Source organism: Manacus candei, unplaced genomic scaffold (genome assembly GCF_025592945.1).
Source record: "Manacus candei isolate 608988 ecotype Guabito, Panama unplaced genomic scaffold, ASM2559294v1 h1tg000037l, whole genome shotgun sequence".
NCBI lineage: Eukaryota > Metazoa > Chordata > Aves > Passeriformes > Pipridae > Manacus > Manacus candei.
The window spans coordinates 7,490,647-7,510,839 of NW_026138085.1; the positions used below are offsets into that span (position 1 = coordinate 7,490,647).

General features: G+C 40.9%; 2 protein-coding genes across 6 annotated transcripts in view; one reads left to right on the forward strand and one right to left on the reverse strand.

Moving 5' to 3' along the window:
- Window positions 1-20,193, forward strand: part of PWWP2A (PWWP domain containing 2A) — a 56,420-nt gene that overhangs the window by 1,657 nt on the left and 34,570 nt on the right. For 4 of the 5 annotated variants that reach the window (XR_007905608.1, XR_007905607.1, XR_007905609.1 and 1 more), the window contains exon 2: window positions 11,290-12,257. Coding sequence is in view for 2 of the 5 variants with exons in the window: in XM_051793966.1 (XP_051649926.1) it covers window positions 11,290-12,257 (968 nt within the window). In the remaining 3 variants the exon portion in view is untranslated. Of the gene's footprint in view, window positions 1-11,289; window positions 12,985-20,193 lie in introns of all 5 variants that reach the window. The other variant, XM_051793964.1, reaches the window with a different exon arrangement.
- The window catches only part of LOC127473848 (sulfate transporter-like), a 335,874-nt gene continuing 318,146 nt past the window's right edge, over window positions 2,466-20,193 (reverse strand). The window contains exon 4 of the transcript XR_007905610.1: window positions 2,466-2,540. The gene's annotated coding sequence lies outside the window, so the exon portion shown is untranslated. The remainder of the gene's footprint in view (window positions 2,541-20,193) is intronic.

Below are 20,193 nucleotides of genomic sequence, written 5' to 3' on the forward strand. Positions count from 1 at the left end.
AAAATACCTCTTCATCTTAGAGTTTGTTTTGTAGACTTATAAGGACTATGCAAATACATGAGAGAAGAGTGAAAGATTATTATTTAAATTATTATTTAAAATAAATTTAAAATAATCGGTATGCAAAACATGCAGTGCTTTTCTCCCCCAAATTTAAGCTGCATGTGTGGGCATATGTATTTTTACACTCCTTTTACATGTTTAATAACTTCCTATAATATCAAAATTGTCATTACTTCCTGGAAGGAAAGTGTTTGAGACCAGCAGTTTTGGCCTGGGCCTCGCTATATGGTTGGGTCTTGTCACACAAGGCCTTTTCTGAAACCCGGGTTTTGGATAATACCATGGAATTAAGTTTTAAATTTGTCAGTTGTTGAGGTATAAAATGCTAAGCTACCAATTTGTCTTTTGAAGCCAAGTACTAAAATCTGGTCTGCTAACTGCACTCACTTGGAGCGTGAAATAGTGTGTCAAGGCGGGGCAGAAGGTGATGAAAATTAAGTTGTAATCCTGGGTAACATTGATTCTTTTGTAGGTTTGAAGTTGTAGCAGCAAAATGACATTGTTGCCTTGGTCAGGAGGGTGAGGCACTTGGTTCTGTGCTTCCAGGGGTGAAGGGAAATACCAGCTTCTCCCTTACTCCTGAGAGGGATTGGACCTTCCTAAACACACGTTGACCACAAACATCCTCTTGTTTTTCTGAGGTTCTTGTGCACTGAGGGTCCTTCTGTCATGTAGTAGATCTGCAACTCTTTGCAGCAAAAGTCAGTTTGCAGGGTGGCTGCTGCTCTTGTGCCTTGGTGAAAGCATCTCCATTCTCCCTGGTGCCAAACACAGCCCCGGGACAAACCTTTGCAGTGGGAACTGTGTAAAAGCCATGAGGAAAGGCTTGGGCTATTCCTCCCAGATTCTCTTTGCAGTGGAACCACTTATTCCTTCCTCTCCATTCATATGATCTTCCCGTGTAACAGAGGTGCTTGTTACATGGGAATTCAGGAGGTGAAACATAAACTCTAAAGGCCAAGCTCTGCAGGGGGACTGGACAAGAAGAACTGAGTTTTGAGACATAAGGTCTGTAGTGTTTGGCTGGTGACAAGTAAATATTGGTAGATAACAGGAGTCTCTGTTCAGGTGCCTCAAGCAGGAAATGCAGTGGAAAACGAGCTCTGTTTCTACAGGACTGTTTCTATGGTCCAAGAACTTGCTGCCTGTAATAAATTGAAACATTATGAAAAACAAAGGTGTTACATGAATGACCAAATTTCAGTCTTACCACATCAGTGGTGACTAAAGGGTATTACTGTTTAGGTCAGCTTTTTATTATATCTCTTTAGTTTTGTTTTGTGATTCAGCACCTGGACCTGTAGAACATGAACATATTCCAGGAACGTCCTTCTGTATCTGTGGCAGGTCCTGGAAGTCTTGTAACAAGTTTTTCCCCTGGACCAAAAACTAAAAAGAAGGCCAGGGTTAAATGAAAACCAGCTAAATTCCAGCATGCATTTACCTGACAGCACTGGGAGTTCCAGCAGGGAAGATAGGTGGTTCCTGAAATCCATCTCATTCAAATGCTTGGGAATAATCTTACAAACTTTCCTAATATCAAAGAGATCAATATTTTAAGATCGACAGCTCTTATTAAGTAAAAGTGAAAATTTGTATTAGAATTTACTCATTCAGTAGCTTGAAAAAGTGGCTGATGTGTTCACTGCACATACTAGTAATGTTTGTATACTCAGAAGAAAATAATTCCTACTCCTATTTGGATTTTACTTTCTCCTTCCCCTCCAGAGCAGTGAAGGTGCTACTTCCATACAGTACTAAGAAGAGCAAGTTTTAATGACTGTTTTGTAAACCTGTTCACTGGACTCTTTTTAGTCTTTTTTGGTCACGTTCTGAATTACTTGAACTTCACAGTGAAAGGAAAGCAAAATTATCCCCATATATTACCGGTTTTAAAGTTTTTTGTCTGTTTATGGGTTTTGTTGGTTTTTTTTCTCCTTAATTCCTTTTCCATTGTTGAGATGATGCATTGACTTTGCATTTCATTCTTGTGGACTTTGATATGAAGTCAGTGATATTTGTATCAAAGGCCTGATTTTCCTCCTACCCCCTATAAATAGGATGTCCATGTAGGAGTTTATAACACAAGCACCTTGGTGTTCAGTGGACTTTATTCCTACATGTATTTGAATTAAGGAGGTATTTTCTCTGCCTGTACTAATGGCAGTCTTGTGATCCTGGTGCACAGGAAGTTTTGAAAATCAGCAGAAAGGAAGAGAAGAGAAGGTTGAGTGGAGACCTCACAGCCCCTTCCAGTATCTGAAGGGGCTACAAGGAAGCTGGAGAGGGATCTTTCATCAGGAACTGGAGTGACAGGACACAGGGCTTCAAACTGAAAGAGTGGGTTTAGATGGGATACTGGGAGGAAATTCTTGGCTGTGAGGGTGGTGAGGCCCTGGCACAGGTTGCCCAGAGAAGCTGTGGCTGCCCCATCCCTGGAAGTGTTCAAGGCCAGGTTGGACGGGGCTTGGAGCAACCTGGTCTGCTGGAAGGTGTTCAAGTTGGAACAAGATGATCTTTAAGGTCCCTTCCAACCCAAATCATTCCATGTTTTTATGGGATTTAAAAGTCCTTGTAACCTGCCTGTATCTGGCATTTGCCTGACACTGTTTGCTGAGGGGACAGGAGATGTTCATCCCACCTGCTGGCTCGGAATTAGTGCAAATCCTGCTCTGCACCTGGAGGAAGTAGGTGGTATGAAAATACCTGATGAGCGTAGCATTTGTAAATCTTAAAATGTAGGATTTAGTTTTGGTTTTGTTTGTTTTTCTGGAGAGAAGATAATTGTTTCTGCATGTTTTTTTTTTCCTTCCTAAAGATTAGGGGAGGAGGGGGATTAAATTTATATTCTGTTGCTTTGGCAACAGTCAGGATTTGGACTTTTTATTGCTTTATCATTTGACTAAAATATTCCTTCTAATTCTAAAGAGGTGATGGACAAGTTTCTTGTCTTTTTCTTTAAGCAAGTTCCCATCTGACTTTTGTGTGCTCATAATAGCTCTTGAGGGAGAAAGAAAGAGCAAAAAGTTGTTTTGTGACCTAAAAGTCTTAGATATCTAAAAGATGTCCAGTGTATTCCTAGTAGGCAGGTGTTTGAAATTATGTTTATTGGGGTTTGGTTGTGGAAGATAAGGATTTCCTGCAGCAAGGTGTACATGAACTGTATGATGAAAATAAACTTTTATAGGCAGCTTCCAATTCTTAAAGTCCTAGAAGCAGTTTTCAGTTACAGCATTCTTTCTTGATGACTCTTGAATCCTGTTTGCAAAGTGTTCCTACAACTCACCACCTGCTCTCTTTTGTAGCTTCTCAGGAGCCTAAAGGAGCTGGGTGACATTCTGGCATTTAAGGGACATCCATAGCACTTCTTTGACATTTGTTTTCATTATCCCCAGGGCACCAGAAGCATAGGTGTGATGTGAGTGTGTGTGTGTGGGGGGGTTAACAGAGTGATTTACATGTATTTTGCTTGTGACTGACAGAGGTTTTATTGAATGACAAAGGTAGCCTCACTTAGAGGATGGTGTTAGAGTGAACCATAGAATGGTTGGGGTTGAAAGAGATCTTAAAGGGATCTTTAAGCTCATCCAATTCCAACCCCCTGCCATGGGCAAGGACACCTTCCACTACCCCAGGTTGCTTCAAGCCCTGTCCAGCCTGGCCTTGGACACTTCCAGGGATGGGACAGCCACAGCTTCTCTGGGCAACCTGTGCCAGTTCTCTACCACCCTCCCAGTAAAGAATTTCTTCCCAGTATCCCATCTAAACCTCTCTGTCAGTTTGAAGCCATTTCCCTGTGTCCTGTCACTCCAGTTCCTGATGAACAGTCCCTCTCCAGCTTCCCTGTAGCCCCTTCAGACACTGGAAGGGGCTCTGAGGTCTCTACACAACCTTCTCCTCTCCAGCTGAACAGCCCCAACTTTCCCAGCCTGTCTCCATAGGGGAGGAGATCCAGCCCCTCAGCAACTTCATGGCTCCATGAAGTGTTGGATCAGAAGACTTTGTGACATGTCTTTCATCCTATCATTTTCTATGATTTTGTAGCTTTTCAGTTTCTCTATGAAAACAGTGTCTCTATCAACATCCAAAACTTTAAGTGTTATTTGTGGTGTCTTATCAAGTGCTTTTTGAAAGGCTTTCTCATTTTCAAGTTTCCTCTTGGGAAGTGGAAATAGCTGACAAAACTGGCCTAGCTTGTAGTATTTTGCTAATATAGTTATAAAGCACATTAATACTGCAAACACTTGCCAGTCTGCTTCTGATTTTGAGCCAGTACAAGGAGTGTGACTTTTCCCTTTCTCAAACCAGGAAGCTCTTACTGGTAAATTGGGTGTCTGGATTGTGTCTCAGACTTCTTTCCTGAAATATCATCTGTAGTCTACAGCTGTTCTTTGTTGGACTGGGATGTAATACAGTGTTCCTCTCTGGATTTCAGCAGCATGGCTTATCCTGGCTTTCTAAGGGTTCCTTGATTGACTTGGCTCAAAGTGTTGAGAGACAGGTCAGAGATGAAATTTTCAATCTGCTTTCATTTTTATTTTCTTTTGTGGGACTGATGAATTTTGGCACTGAATTGGCTTGAAGTTCATCCGTTAGTCACTGGTGTCATTCTCTTCCGTGTGTCTTGGATCTGACTGGTATGTGGATGAGGTGTGTATTCAAGGTGTATATTGAAGTATATATTCAAGGTATTTTCTCTCACTAATAATGTTTTGCAGTTGTGCAACACTTCAAAATATATCAACAAATTTCTCAGCAAAGTGTCTACTCTAAAGTGCAGTAGACGTTAAAAGATACTCTCAGTTTAAACAGACCTTCAGCTTTATAGAAATGCCAGTAAAATTGCAGTAGTTAATGGAAAGCCTAAACTCAAAGCATTTTATCTTCTGAAGTTTACTTTTACGTCCTTGATAGAACTCTGGGTTACAAAAAACTGAAGGAAATTCTGTGAGTGCACTTGTAAATCCTTTCTGATGGAAAGGTTTGTGTTGCCTCCCCACCCTATGAGGACTACCTCTGTTATCTTCAGCCTTATCAACTCAGAGCTTCTGTCTCCACACTGGGTAATTCTTCAGAGCCTGCATCAGCATCCTGACTCCAGGGGCTTCTGGGAGTCACTTCCTTGGAAGCTGAAGTCTTTCAAAGGGCTTCTAACTCCATGGAGAGGTGCACTGTGAGCTAATGCAGCTCTGAGGCTGTTTGCACATTGGTGGCCATTATTAGGTTTCTGCTTGGGCAGGGGTTGCAGCAGAGACCCAGGTTACAGCAATCAGGAGTAATTCAAGTCACCTGCTGCCTTAGATACTTCTCACCAGCTTTCTTGGGATACTTCTCAAACTCAAGTTCTGTGCATGCCCTGTTCTTGTCTTTCCTTTGTCCTGAAAAGTGCCAGAAACAAGAGCTTGGATTTCAGGCCAGAGCACCTGCTTGAAAAACACCTGTTTTTCCATAGGTGAGCTTCCCACTGGTGTGTTTAGATGTGGATTGTCACACATCACATAATTTGAACTGTCATATCTTTGACCAAATTTTCCTTGGTGCTGAGGCAACATCTTAGTGTTTTGCTGTTTCTGAGAGTCCCTCATCCCTTTGCCATGTTTTTAGAGCTCTAAGAGAAATATACATTTTCTAATCTATTTAATCTGGTGTTACAGTGCTCAGGAGGTGAGTAAAATGTGGGGTTGATTGTTTGGCTTGTGGGAGTGGTTTTTTCAGGAAACTGCCTCTTAAAGCAATGTGTTCCATTGTTGTGCTTCATCACACCAAGTAGATCCTTCATTAAAAATTGTTGGATAATCTGTGGTTTGGATACAGATTACTTTGAGGAGTTCTGCAATACTTAGTGTTCAAAGAGCTATGATCTAACTGTATATTACATTGAATATTACAATTTAAACCCTCAGTTTAGATACCTGAAATATATATCCTTAGCTCTACATTATTTCAGCATATTGTTATACTCCCAGCATTCAGGGTCTTAGAACTTTGATCCATGCAATAAAAATGGCCTCTGTTGTTGCTTGTCTTGGCTTTTGCAGAACACTAAGGATGATACTGAGTACAAGAGCAATGCAGAAATAGGCAATAGGAGATTGCTGCAGTTCTGACTTAGTGGTGAAGATGAGTTTTGATCATAGTCATTTACAACAGACTTCATTTAACACTTGAACACTGGAAGTTACTGTGCTTTGTTGGCCTTAATTCAGTGTGTCCACAGACAAATGGGAAATAGTTCTGAACTGGTTCAGTGGGTTCTCTCCTTTGGCTCTTCTTGGCAGAACAAGGTGCTTTTTCATTTCTGTTTCTTTTAATAGAGAAGTAAAAGACATTGGAGGCTAAAGATGAGAACTTAAGACTTACATGTAGTAATGTAAAAACACTTTGCCCCAGGGTGTACTGTTTGGATGTTTATGTACATACAGGTTTAGATGGAATTTGTTCCTTATGTCATGTTTATTTCTCAAAAAATACTGTTTAACTGTGCTGTTTTGCATACAAATTGAGTAATAATGTGTATTCATTGTAGCAATTTTGTAGGATTTAGATTTGAAAAAAGTAGTTTTACTTTCCTTGAAGTACTTAAGTTTTAATGCCTGTAACACAAAACTGTATGATTTCTAGTTTTGGTACCCAAACTGGCTTTTAGATGCCATGGCTACCTGTTAATTAACTTGCACTTGGTAAGCTGTGGAAATAAAGCCTCATTTTATTGTATTTCTGTCTCTGCACATCCCGATCAGTTGAAAACTCTTTTCATTGTAAATATCATTGAACTGCCAGAATGGATCTCGTCTACCCCATTAGTCCCTTACTTAAATATCGGTCCTGGTATTCCTGTTGCTATTTATGTCTTTAATGAATATGTATATTAAAGGGATATCTATAGCAGAAATATGATTAGATCCTACTGATTGCCCTGGTTACCTGAAAAACCTCTTAGAGATAAGTTTCTTTTACACCATCCTCTCTTAAGAGGTGCATTTTCAAAGCAAAAAAGAGCCAGGACCCTTATACAGGAGAGGAACTGGCAACAGAGAAAACTGGTTCTGATTTTGCACAGGTACAAGGCAGCAGTGCACTGCTTTCCACAACTGCCTTGAATTAGGTTGAAATACCTATTTCTTAGTTTGTTTTTTCTTTTAACACTTCAGTTTTAGATCCCCTGTCAATGAATCCTTCCCTCAAGTGTGATGCTCTGAGGTACAAGTGAGTTAGTCAGGAGTGGGGCTGTTCAGGGGGCAGCTGGAACCTGGGCACTGAGGGATTTTTTTTTTTTTTAAGCAAACAGTAATTAAGTATATATTTCCAAGAGTAGCTTTTCTGGATGAAAATAATATTATGGGAACAGATGAGACTTGGGATCAATATATTAAAAAAAATTAGTTTGTTTTAGAATAAAGACAAAGCAATTCTTTACAGTACTTAAACGTGCAACAGGTGACAAATAAAATATGTGGGTCATCTCAGTGATGTAATAACTGAAATGGTTTCTCTTCAGAGGTGATCTACAGCCCAGTCATTGACTGATGTGAAGTTATGGCACAACTGAGTTGTGTTGCTTGGATTTTTTTTAACATTTTTTTTTATACAGTAGCTTTTTAGTCATTTTTCATCTCTGTAGCAGATGAGCCAAATACTTTTGCAGTTTTGTGTCTAACCTGCCTACACGTGTCACTACTGACTATTTCAACCTTGTAGCTGGTGTAGCAAAATTTATTATTGTGGTTGTATGAGAAGCATTTGTCTTCAAGGTCCACGTACTAGACATGTGAAAATAGGACTTGAAATCCTAGTACATGCAATAAATACTTTTGTTTGCTGTTGGAGTAGTTGGATGCTGTGTCATGCTTTGTCTTGAGCAGGTTTAAGATCATGTCTTCATTCTGCTGTTTCTCTTAAGAAAAACAAATTCTTCTTTTCTTACCTTGTTCTTTGTCTTCATTCTCCCCTGTATCATTTACTGTTTCATTTGTAAGTTTTTCTGCCATTGTTTTCTCTTCTTAATTTTCATGTCATTCTTCCAAGTTGCATAATTGGAGAACTTGATTCTCCAAGAAGGAAACAGAGATAATCTAGAAACTGCATGTTTATGGATGCAATCTGCTGTTGGATGAGGCAAAGAGAGGGCACCACACACTGAGCTGTTGGAAATAATACTCAGTCTCTTGGCTTTTGCCACATTTGTCTTGTACTACAGGTGGACTGTCTTGACTAGTCATGTCTGTATGTATTGACACACCCTTTACAGGAATAGGGTTGTGCATAACTGGCACTAAACAACATCCATTAATGGTCTTGAATTCCCCAATTAATTCATTTTTAGGTAGACAGAGGTGGGAGATTAGAGTTCATCTGTTAAAACAGTACCTTTTGTGAGGCAGACTCTGCCTTCAGAGATTCAGTCTGGATTGGTTTTGTGTCTGACTAAAGCAGCTTTGCATCTTAGGTAGAAATTCCACTTTGGCTGTCCTGTTCCTCAGCTTTGGCCTGTGTATTGTGCAGGTGCTTGAAGGAAAGGAGAGTCTACAGTGCAGTATTAATCTTTGACTTCATAGTATCAGTCATATGCTGAGCTTTCCATCAGGCTGTTTTTTATGCCTCTGGAGTGGTAATTGTGCTGACTTGGCTTGTGAGGCAGTAGAACAAAAACTTGGGAAAAGAGAGATGAAGTACTTAAATGGGATCCTTCTGGAGAACTTGCAACCCTCGTCATCCACTTCTTCCTAGTCACTGCTAATAATGCTTAATTTCCTAAGTCAGAGTTAGCATAAATGTCCTCTGGGAGAAAGGCTTGTGCACTGGACTCTGGAAATGTCTTGTGAGGGCTTGGAAATGCAGTTCCTGAGGCAGTGAGAAGAGTTGTAAGGGATGTTTCTCTGTGTGGGGTTTGCACATTTGATGTCCCACTCCTGTCTAGTTCTACTCTTGAGATGTTTGTCTGGGCACAGCAGAGGTCTTTCCCTACCTTGTTTTCAACTCTTATCATAGATTAACTTTTTCCCAAATCCTGTAATCTTTATCAGGTGATGAAAGATAGGATCTGGATCTGATCTTATTTCCTCTTGGAAGCTGAAGGTCTTGATGCAGGGAACACTGAAAATATTGCTAATCTAATTATTGTCAGCTGATAGTTTCTTTTAAATCCCTACTTGCAATTGAATAACTTGCTCACAATCCTTAGTGGAAGGAAAAGTGTTTGTGGAAAAGCAACTTCTTTACACTTGATGGACTTGTGGGACTTTAGGGAACTTAAAGCTTAGTTATGAGTGAGTCCCTGGTGGTTTAATGCCAGACTTAAGGCTGGAAAAATGTCTGTATGAGCTGCTGAATGTTTATAAGTCACTGTAGCCCTCACTACTGCAGTGGACTCTGTTTAGTTCTGCTGCTCCTTTCTGGGAGACGTGTGGAATTCTACTGGAGTGGGTCCCAACCTCAGAAATGAGTTGTTGAGGTAAAGAGCACTACTCAGCCCATGGGCCAGGACAGAGCTGCTCTATCTATCCCCTGGGCTCCTGCTTCTGTCTCCAGGGTTCAAAGGTGGAAATGTAACATGGAAAAGCATGGGCATGTAAATTGTCACGTGTTGAACCTTCTTTGTTTGGGTGTCCTTTGCTTAGGACTCTGCTATTTCTGTTCTCCTTCTGTAATGAAGTGCAAACTGGGTGGATAATTCAACCTTGGGTGAGTTGTTTGTTTCAGTTACAACTTTTAGATGTAAAAAGAGGCTTAACAGTTAAGCAGAAGGACAAACAAGTGATGGCTTTGGTTAGGGACAGTGTAAATAACCTTCTAACACATATGATGACTTTTTTCAAAACCAGTTTTGAGGGAGGCAACTTGGACAGAAAAGATTTTAAATAAACTTCAACTCAATCAGTTGCAGTTGAGCAGCCACAGTGCAACACTGAGGACACATCTTGGGGAATAACTTCATTCTCCTGTCACGTGGGGTGGGATAAACATTATGGTGTTTTAGTGATTTTTAAAATGGAAGATTTGGCATTTGAATTGCAATTCCTTGTCCACCATGTTACTGCACTAAGCTCAGAGTATTAAAATACCAACTAATCGGAGCCACACACCAGTGCATGAGTGGGAGTAAGAGTCGGGCAGTGCTCGGAGCAGCCCAGGGACAGCTCTGTGTGAGGCTGGGACCTCACTGGAGGATGGAGAGTGAACACAAGGGAGGTGAAATAACCTTTTATAATCCCCCCTGCCCGGTTCTGTGGATTGAAAGTTACAATGCTGCAAAAGGAATGTATTTTTGGTTTCCTCTCAGGAGAAGACCAGCATGATGCCATGCAAATGGGTGAAATGCATTGGCTTCCCCTGGAATTTCTCCCCTGGCACAACCCTTTGCAGAAGGGTTGGTACCTGTTGGGCCATGTGCTACCTTTGTCACTAGAGGAAAGTTAAGCCAATGCCTAATTCCTGCTGGGATTTTTTATTCTCCTCAGATCAGGGTGGAGACAAGTTCTGTGTTAGTCAAATGGGGCAGGAGAGATCTGGATCAGGAGTGATTCTAGTCTGGAGAAAAACAGGGAAAGGTTTAAAATCTTGTCTGCTCACAGAACAGAGAGGAATAGTTTGTACTGAGTTGCAATAAGGATGCTTTTGCTGGGAAAAACTCAAAACTGGTAGGCTGGCGAGTTTTGAGCTGTTGTGCATCAGATGATCAAGTGCTGAGCTTTTGTGGATGAAGAGTGATGGCACTCTGTTCAGTGCAAGGATTTATGCAGTGCAGATTTGTCTCAGTTAAATCTGAAACATTCATCCTTTTCTGATATGCTAAAAATGGAAGGATTTTGTAAAAGTCACTGAAGATGCCTTCACATAAAATTGACTCTCTATGGAAAATAATCTTGGGTAGATTTGGAGTTGATGGGATGAGTTTGTATCTTTGTAAGTGTTTTCCAAAGGTATAAAGTTAATTCTTTTACTACTGTCAAGGGGATATTTTTGTTACATTTTCAGGGCATCTCATTGATGCAAGAGGAACTGATGATAAGTGAGGTTGTGTATTTCTAGTTCTCTACTGACTTTGCTTTGGTGTCCTGTTTTTTCAAAGCTTCCCATAAGGGTGGATATGAAGCTTTTAATTTTCCTGGGATTCATGTCTTTCAAATGCTGGCTTACCTAATGCAGACAGGTTTTCAAATACTTTGTAACAAATGCAGCAAAAGTTCCCTCAAAACATTCAGTTTTATTTTTTTCCCTCTCTTTAAGGTTCGGACCCCACGGAATCCCTGTGACCATATTTCCTAAAAGGGAATACAAGGATAAACCTGAAGCCATGCAGCTCCAAAGTAAACCATTCCAAGACGAGGCACAGGTGAAGTGTGAGTCTGACGCTGCAGTCCCTGATGACTCTCCCCTCACACAGCCATCAGAGCCCAGCATAGCTAAAAGCCTATGGACTTCTAAACCACCTCCTCTCTTTCACGAGGGAGCACCGTACCCTCCTCCTTTGTTTATCAGGGACACGTATAACCAGTCAATACCTCAACCTCCACCCCGGAAAATCAAGCGGCCCAAGCGTAAAATGTACAGGGAGGAACCCACTTCGATCATGAACGCGATCAAACTACGGCCCCGGCAGGTCTTGTGTGACAAGTGCAAAAACAGTGTTGTTGCAGAAAAAAAGGAAATCAAAAAAGGTGGCAATGCAAGTGACTCTTCAAAATACGAGGATAGTAAAAAGCGAAGAAATGAGAGCGTGACTACTGTGAATAAAAAACTTAAGACTGACCATAAGGTGGATGGAAAAAGCCAAAATGAAAGCCAGAAAAGGAACGCTGTGGTCAAGGTTTCAAATATTGCCCACGGCAGAAGCAGAGTAGTTAAAGTTTCCGCACAAGCAAATACTTCAAAAGCGCAGTTAAATACAAAAAAAGTTCTCCAGAGCAAAAACATGGATCATGCAAAAGCTCGGGAAGTCTTGAAAATGGCCAAAGAAAAGGCACAAAAGAAGCAGAGTGCAACCTCCTCTTCCAAAAATGCACATTCTAAGGTCCACTTCACACGGCGTCTCCAGAACACCAGCTCAGGTTCCCTCCCGCCCCGATTGCGTTTAAAGCCACAAAGGTATCGGAATGAAGAAAATGACTCTTCTCTCAAGACAGGACTTGAGAAAATACGGAGTGGCAAGATGGCAACTAAGCCCCAGTCTCGCTGCTCCTCCACCCGCTCAGCAGGTGAGGCCCCTTCAGAAAATCAGAGCCCCTCAGAAGGCCCCGAAGAGGCCAGCAGTGAGGTTCAGGACACGAGTGAAGTGCATGTAACTGTTGATCAGGATGAACACCAGACACTGGGCAAGAGAGGCAGCAAAAGCAATATAACGGTTTACATGACCCTTAATCAAAAGAAATCTGACTCTTCCAGTGCATCAGTTTGTAGTAGTGATAGCACAGATGATTTGAAATCCACCAACTCTGAGTGTAGCTCTACTGAAAGCTTTGATTTTCCTCCAGGCAGCATGCATGCACCTTCCTCCTCCTCCTCCTCTTCGAAGGAAGAGAAAAAGCTCAGTAATTCCTTGAAAACGGAAGTCTTTTCCAAAAACGTCTCTAAATGTGTCACACCAGATGGCAGGACCGTATGTGTAGGGGACATTGTTTGGGCCAAGATTTATGGCTTCCCTTGGTGGCCAGCCCGTATCCTTACCATAACTGTGAGCCGGAAAGATAACGGCCTTTTAGTTCGGCAGGAGGCTCGTATCTCGTGGTTCGGCTCCACTACAACATCTTTCCTTGCTCTTGCACAGCTCTCCCCCTTTTTAGAAAGCTTCCAGTTGCGCTTTAATAAGAAGAGAAAGGGTCTGTACCGCAAGGCCGTCACAGAGGCAGCCAAGGCTGCTAAGCAGCTCACCCCCGAGGTTCGGGCCCTGCTGACGCAGTTTGAAACGTGAACATGGAAAGTAAGGTAGGCAAGAAACCTGGAGGCTCCACAAAATCCATAGCCTAGTTAGAGAACTACCATGAAGGACTTGGCGAGTCAGAAGTTGCACTCGGTTGACTGCTCTTTTTATACTAAACTCGTTCCATTTGTAGCGGTTTCTTGACAGTTTAAACAAATTGAACATGCAATCAAAATTAGCCTAAAGTGAGGACTTCAGTATTTTTCAAGTGAGAATTTTTTTTAAAGAATGAAAAAAAAAAAAACCCACCTCCTCAACCACCCGATGCATAGGAGCCATAGCCTCAGCTGAAAGGCAGCTGATTTGCAGGGAATTTTTTAGTAGTTTCTACCCAGTATATAACTAGTTGCTTTGTGGCAAAGGGTTGACACAAGGGATGAAAGTAGTAGCTGTGACTTTTTTGTTTTATTAGGTGGCCCATCAGGGAAGTGTAGAAATGTAAGCCTTGTCTAAATGGTCTTTAAAGATTATTTTAACTAGTCTCTAATGGATTTAGTCTGGCCGCTCCAAAGGGGTTCAAAGCCTGCTTAAACATCCGGAGGCGTGTCCTGATCTGCACAGGCAGGGTTAAATGGCGTTAGAGATGTGCTGAAATTTTTAAGGAAGAAGAATTCATGTGACTTAAAGACCAGATTAAATGGGGTTTTATTGTAGTGACCACTTAAACACTCAACCTTTCTATGCACATGGGGGCACAACTATATCACTTCAGGGTCTGAGAAGTCGAGGGATGCCTGTAGCTCTAAGACAAAGCTGAGGAGTCGCTCAGTGTTTGGGATCAAGGGCTGTTAATGCTGCATAGGTGTGAATCATACTGGTCTTTCTTCCTGAAGAAATCTTTCAGGCCATTTGCCTGGAGGTTTAGCTTAAGAGAGGCTTTGTTTTGAATGTGTAAATAATCAATTGCTGAAATTGGTCAGATTTTCTCCTGACTGGTTGTTCCTAAATTCTTAGGATACGTCCTAGTAAATTACACTTTGTGAATTGTCAGATGTGTAATTGTTGCATTTTGGATGTATCTAACTTCATTTTTTTTTTTTTTAATATTTCCGTTTAAGGTATCTGTTTGCAGGTCAGAAAATGAGAATATGTAATTGTGTAATGCTCTGAAATGTAAAAAAACAAACTGTAAATAAAATTGACTAAATCTCAATTATTTGTGTGTGTTTCTCAAAAAGCTTTGAAACAAATCCAGGATGTCAGAGTACTTTATCTGTATGCCGGATTTAGAGGACACTCTTAAAAAAGTAAATTGTCCTTTTTCATGCATTCTTAAAGATAACTGCTTGATGTAAATACTATTGATATACTTCAGTCTTAATTTGGAGATTGAGCAATCATCTGTCCCTATTGTTTCAGAACCAGCTCTGTAGAGGGCTTTCTGTAAAGTTTATCAAATTTCTCCCTTAATTAGCTTTTGGTCCGTTTGTTTGGACAGAGACTCTGGATAAGGTCACTCGTACAGTGGGGAAATATTTTCAGTTTTCCATCTTTCCAGCCCAGTCAGACCCACTCTCCACGGCCACCTCAGCTTTTCTTGCATGTTTTTTTGCTCGATATTGGGGCATTTTCATGCAACTGACTTGACTTTTTTTTTTCTTTGAGTTCTGGTCCTTACCTGACCATGTGAATTCCTATCTCTCCTCCAACCCACTCCTGCCTCAGCCTCCTGAAGAATCTCCCACCCTTCATCCCAAAGCAGTTTTCATCCTGGTTTTTCCATAACTGCCCATGTAGGCAATCATGACAGATGTAAAAATTTAAGCTTAGGCTGAAATTAGATTTTAAATGGACATGAAAATGGGGGTAAGGATTTAATCATCAAACCCTTAAACATTTTTAATTTCATATGTTAATGATACTGTCTGGTCTTCCCAAATTATTAATTTTCTTTTTACCTTTTTTAATTATTCTTTTGTGCCCATAGAACTATTGGAAGTCTAAAGTGTTAAACTCATGACTGTTCAAATTTTCCTCAAGGAGACAGTCATTAGGTACTAATTAAGCTTCCAAATCTACCTTGGCATTCTAACAGTTCCCAAAAAGCCCCACTGGTCAATGCTTTTTGAATGTGATAAACACACAGTAAATTTCATAATGTCAAAAAAAAAATTGGAAAAAAAAGATCTGTTTCACTTTTATGTATTCTCTCCTGCAAACAGAAACAGTTTATTTAAGTAAAGAAACCGTATTTTGTTTTTAAAGCAAACTGCTTTTTGGATCAAGAGCCCATGCAAGGTGGGTCAGATGTCTACACCAGTTCCTTGAGGTTTAGAAGCTCAAGTGAACTGGTTTTAATTTAGCTGTTCTGAACCAAGTAGTGGTGAAATCAATATTGATATTGTTATTTTTTTCTTTAGAAGACCTGGAAGCTTTGTACTCTTACCTCTTAATTTCTATAAAATTAGAATAGCGCTAAGAGCTTACGTAGGCAAAGTTTGCTCAGGTGTTCACTGGGGTAGCAATAGGCATGAGAGGACTTTCTTTAGATTGTTTCGTGTTCAAAAGAACTGTTTATGAAAGGCATTTAAAGAGTAAGCTTTGATTTGTGCTTGATCAGTTTTAAGTAGTCTTTCTTAAGTTTTATAGGGAACGTGCTGTGTCGCTTCAGACTTATCAGGTATCAAAAAAAAAAAGATTTGTTTTGTTGAAAAAAATTACCTTTTTTTACAACATCATGTTACGTTAGGTTGAAAATATCCTCTTCATACTCATCCATGATTTTCCTCTCACTCCGAATTAGCAAATCCTGTGAGGTAACAAAGTTTCCAGGGGATGAGGTGTTGGGTTTAATGTAAAGCCTGGTTGCAGTTTGTGACTGTGGTTGTGGCAGGTGAGATGGAGCCTTGAAGGCTTAGACAAGACGTGCTGGTGTAGCTACAAACTGTGGAAAAAAAACCCCTGCTTTTATGTGCCTGTGTGCTCAAAGCAGTGCCCACTGTGGAATGCTGCTCCTGGAGCTGGGACACAGTTCTGAGTTGGAGTGATGCTTTAAGTGACTTAGCAATAACTTATCCATAATTCCCGCCAGGAGCTGCCCTGTGCTGGGATAGGGCATCTTTGTGAGGAAGCAAAGGGTACAAACAGCCTCAAGCTCTGCCAGGAGAGGTTCAGGCTGAACATCAGGAAGAATTTCCTCATGGAAAAGGTGGTCAGGTATTGGAAGTGGCTGCCCAGGAAGGTGGTGAAGTCCCCATCCCTGGGGGTGTTCAGGGAACAACTGGATGTGGCACTCAGTGCTCTGGTCTGGTTGACAAGGTGGGGATCAGTCACAGGTTGGACTCGATGATCTTGGAGGTCTTTTCCAATCTAAATGATTCCATGATTCTGCCTTCAGAAGGCAAACAGCAGTAGAAAGGGCGACTGTTACTTTTCTATCAGCTTAATAGAATAAATTGCACATGATGCCTTTTTGACTTAATGAAATTCCTCAGTGGAGCTGTTGAATATGTATGGCCTTTCAATTTAGGGGGAAAATATGACAGGGGGTGATGAGTTCCTAGTACAAGAGTTCTGTTCTTCTGAAGATCTTTAGCTTCAGTTAAAATGCTTTGGGACAGAGTAGTTATTTTGAAACTTAGGCAGATTTCCTTTCCCAGGAGTGTTTGAAGGTGTGAGTGCTTCAGGAGTGAAGCTGGAAGCAATGGGAGATGTTTGTATGTCTCTGAAGTGGAGTCATGCAGGAAATCGAACAAATATTTGTTATTTTTCTAATTGGAGTTGTAATTTTATGTCAACACTTCAGTGAGATAATCATCTCTGATGATGTTTAGTTTGAAACCTACAGAACCACCAACTCCCTCCCTGGGAGGGAGGTTTATTGGGGGTGATTTAGGTCTGTGCAAGGCCGAAAAGGCTTTTTTTTTTATTTTCAGAGTATGTTGTAAAATACTTTTTTCCAAGTAGTTTCTAAATGTGATTAGGATTCAGAATAGCACAAGCGAGGAAGAGGTAAGGGTTGCTTTTTTGCATTGCTAGCCTTAGGCTTGGTTCTAGTTAACTCTCTTAAATCCTGAAACTGATTTCCATTCGTGTCTTCTAAGCTCTCAGAGCAGAATAAGAACATGAATTTTGGAAAATAAGTCTCAGTACCTGCTTCTCAGTATTATCATCTGTCCTTATGCCTGTTCTGTGAAGTACTGTGAAAAAATAGAGCTGCCTCCTTGACTGAGGAGTTCTGGAAAGGGGGAGACTGATAATCAGAGAAAGGCTATTTCAGTCCATCTTTTTCATTATAATTGTATTCCAATAAATGCCTACAGGAATGATCAAATTCAGTCAGTGCAGTGGGATCACTACTCTGATCTGTAGGTACAGACTGAGCTGGAAGGTAAGTGGAGTGAGCTCATGGTTAAAGGGATGACAGTGTGTTGTGTCATAATCCATTTGGTAAAATGGCTATGACCACTGAAAAAAGGAAAGTTTTACATAACTAACAAAGCTTCTGAAATGGCTGGACTGGTCAGGGATCACAGGCCTTTAACATCAGGACAGGCCTGTAACACTGGGAGCTTCTGTAGCTGCAAGTCACCTAAAGATCCATGAGATCCAGGCTTGTGAGATGGGAATGTAATACCCACCTTCAAATTATTCTTAATCCCTAAAGGAAAGAACCTCTGTTATGATCCGTGTCCTTAACAATTATGATGGCAAATTCCTAGTGAATATTTAAACCCCCTCAGCTGCTGTTCCTTGTTACAGCTTTGTATTTTAGTTTAAATAGATCCCTCCCACAGTGTCACCCTGTCAGTGCATTTATAGTGTGGCTGTTTAGATAAATAAGATCCCTCTGTAAAGTGGCTTTTCCCTGCTCATCCTCCTGGCATTTCTAGGCACTTGTTCTAGTCTGAACTCAGCTGTTTCTGACCTCAGTGGCAAGAACTGTTCATGGTATTGTAAATAGGTTTTACCAAACAGAAGCAATTCCTCCCTTGGTCAGAAATATCTCTAAATGTTGGGTTTTAATTGTTAGATCCTGATAGCAGGTTATAGTTTCCTATGATGTACTCATACATTTCAGTCTCCTGTATTACCTGGGATGTGGATACCAATCCAGACTGTAATTTAAATTAATTTATGATTTTTTTCCCTTAAATTTAACTGTGACAAAACTGCCCTTGTGTGAATACAAGGCAAAATAGCAGTTCCCAGGCATGGCTGTGGTGACAGTGAATTGATGACTGACATGTCATGCTTTTTCCCTGCACAGCCTTGTTGTTGCTCCCAGATTGGGCAGTTTGGGATAACTCACTGGAGCAGCACTTAGTGTCAGGTACTAATTACTGAAGGGAACTCTGATCCACAGCTCCATGTCTTCCCTAAGAAAAAGCAATTGGTGTTCTTGGTGTGGGGTAGGAATAGCAGGAGCTGGAAAATGGATGTTTTTTGATAGCTCAGGGCTTTCATACTTCAGAAGACCTGAGCACATCCAAGAGAGAGGCAAATGGGAGCAAGAGACGGTCGTGAGTGTGAAACAACCTACCCAGAGCTGGGAACTGTGACTTCTGTGCTTGTGCTGATGGGATGTGTCATCTTTGATCTTCACTTCCTGCCATGGCCCGAGGGGATAATGTTAACAGCAGTCTGCAGGTAGGAGTTGGCTCAGGGAACAAATCAGGATCCCCTGGAGCGAGTTTAAATTCGGGCTTTGCTCGTTCAGTGCGTGAAGACAAACGGATCCGTGGGATTTATTTGGGCTGTGTTTGACAAGTTATTTCCCAAATCAGGACCAAACATATTTTGAACAACTGTAACTCAGTTTCTATACCAGTGATTTCATTTCTCAGTCCAGAGGAGGAAGAGGGGACGCTGGGAACTGAGAATATTCCAGGTGTGTAAATACCTGTGGGATCAGTGCAGAGGGAAAACACACTTCTGGTGAGTCGCAGCTGGAACAGGAAATATTACTAAAAATAAGACAGGGAGTTAAAATTAAGCACTGAATATTTATTGCATTTGTTGTAGGGAAACCCTGAGTGCTGTTTCTGTAATTCCAGATTTTCAAAAACAATAGATCAGGCTAAGCTCTGTCAGGAACAGGCTAAATGCAGCCAGCATCTCGGAATGGGAGAAAACAAACGATCTGTGTGACCCTGTCATTTTGTTATTAGCAATCCTGGTTTTGGAAAACCAGAATCTTTGTAGAATTATGCCTGTAATGAAGGATTGTGCCCTGCCCTGATCACAGTCCTGCAGGAATCACACTTGGTGTAATGTAAATTGGAGTCTGAGCTTCCCCGTGCAGGGAACGTGCACTGCACCTCCTGCCAGGGGCCTCTGTGCAAACTCCTGCTTGGATGATGGAATTTACATAACAGAGCAACTTTAAATTAGGTTGTTTTTTTAAAGAAATAGATCTAAGTCAGTTTTCATATTGTTTAGTGATGGTTTTGATGTCAAATATACAATATGAATAGGAAATATCCTCATACATGCCAGGCATGTGCTGTGGATCTGTGATTTGGAAGGCAAACTGGTGCTCACGAGCTTGTTACCAGTACTAAGAGATTCTGTAATGAAGCACAGCACAATTCAGGTGACAGAATTGTCCTTGCCTTCTTTTAACATGTGCAAAAAAGGGAAAGAGGGTACTGGCTTTGTCGGCAAAGTGAGGAGATACAATTCTGAGCAAATATTTACTTAAGTGCTAATTTTGCATCATTTTTTATTTAGCAACATGTAGGAGGTTTGTTTGGCTTTAGGAAACACTCTTCTTTAATTGTACCTCTGCAGTGGTTCAGCACTTTAAAGCATGTGGTGCCAGTTTTGGTAATTAGTAGCTCTGGTGAAAAAGAACTAAATCCATGAAAACTGGATTTTTCAAAGAATTTTAGTTAGTTTAGTTAGAAGTTTAGTTAATGAAAAAAAAATCCAAACTTTTTTTCCTTGAGATTTCTCAAGTGTTGAGGTATTTAGGGATAATCTCTTCTGATACATTTATATGAAAAAAAACCTGGGTTTGGCCACATTTTAGAAATTCTTGATGCTGTGTAATATATTTATATTTCAGAGAATTGGGCATATACACAGAAGAATGTGTTGCTGCTCTTGGTTTTCCTTGTAGTTGAGGCTGTTGAAGGTTGTCTGGGGCTGTAAAAGAATGCAACAGTTCTGGTTGCTTTTAGTAGCTCATTATCTGAAAGAGAAGCCTGGTTTAACTCCTCTCCACTGGTTACAAATGGAATCTGTAGCACTGAAATAGCAGTTGGTGCTTC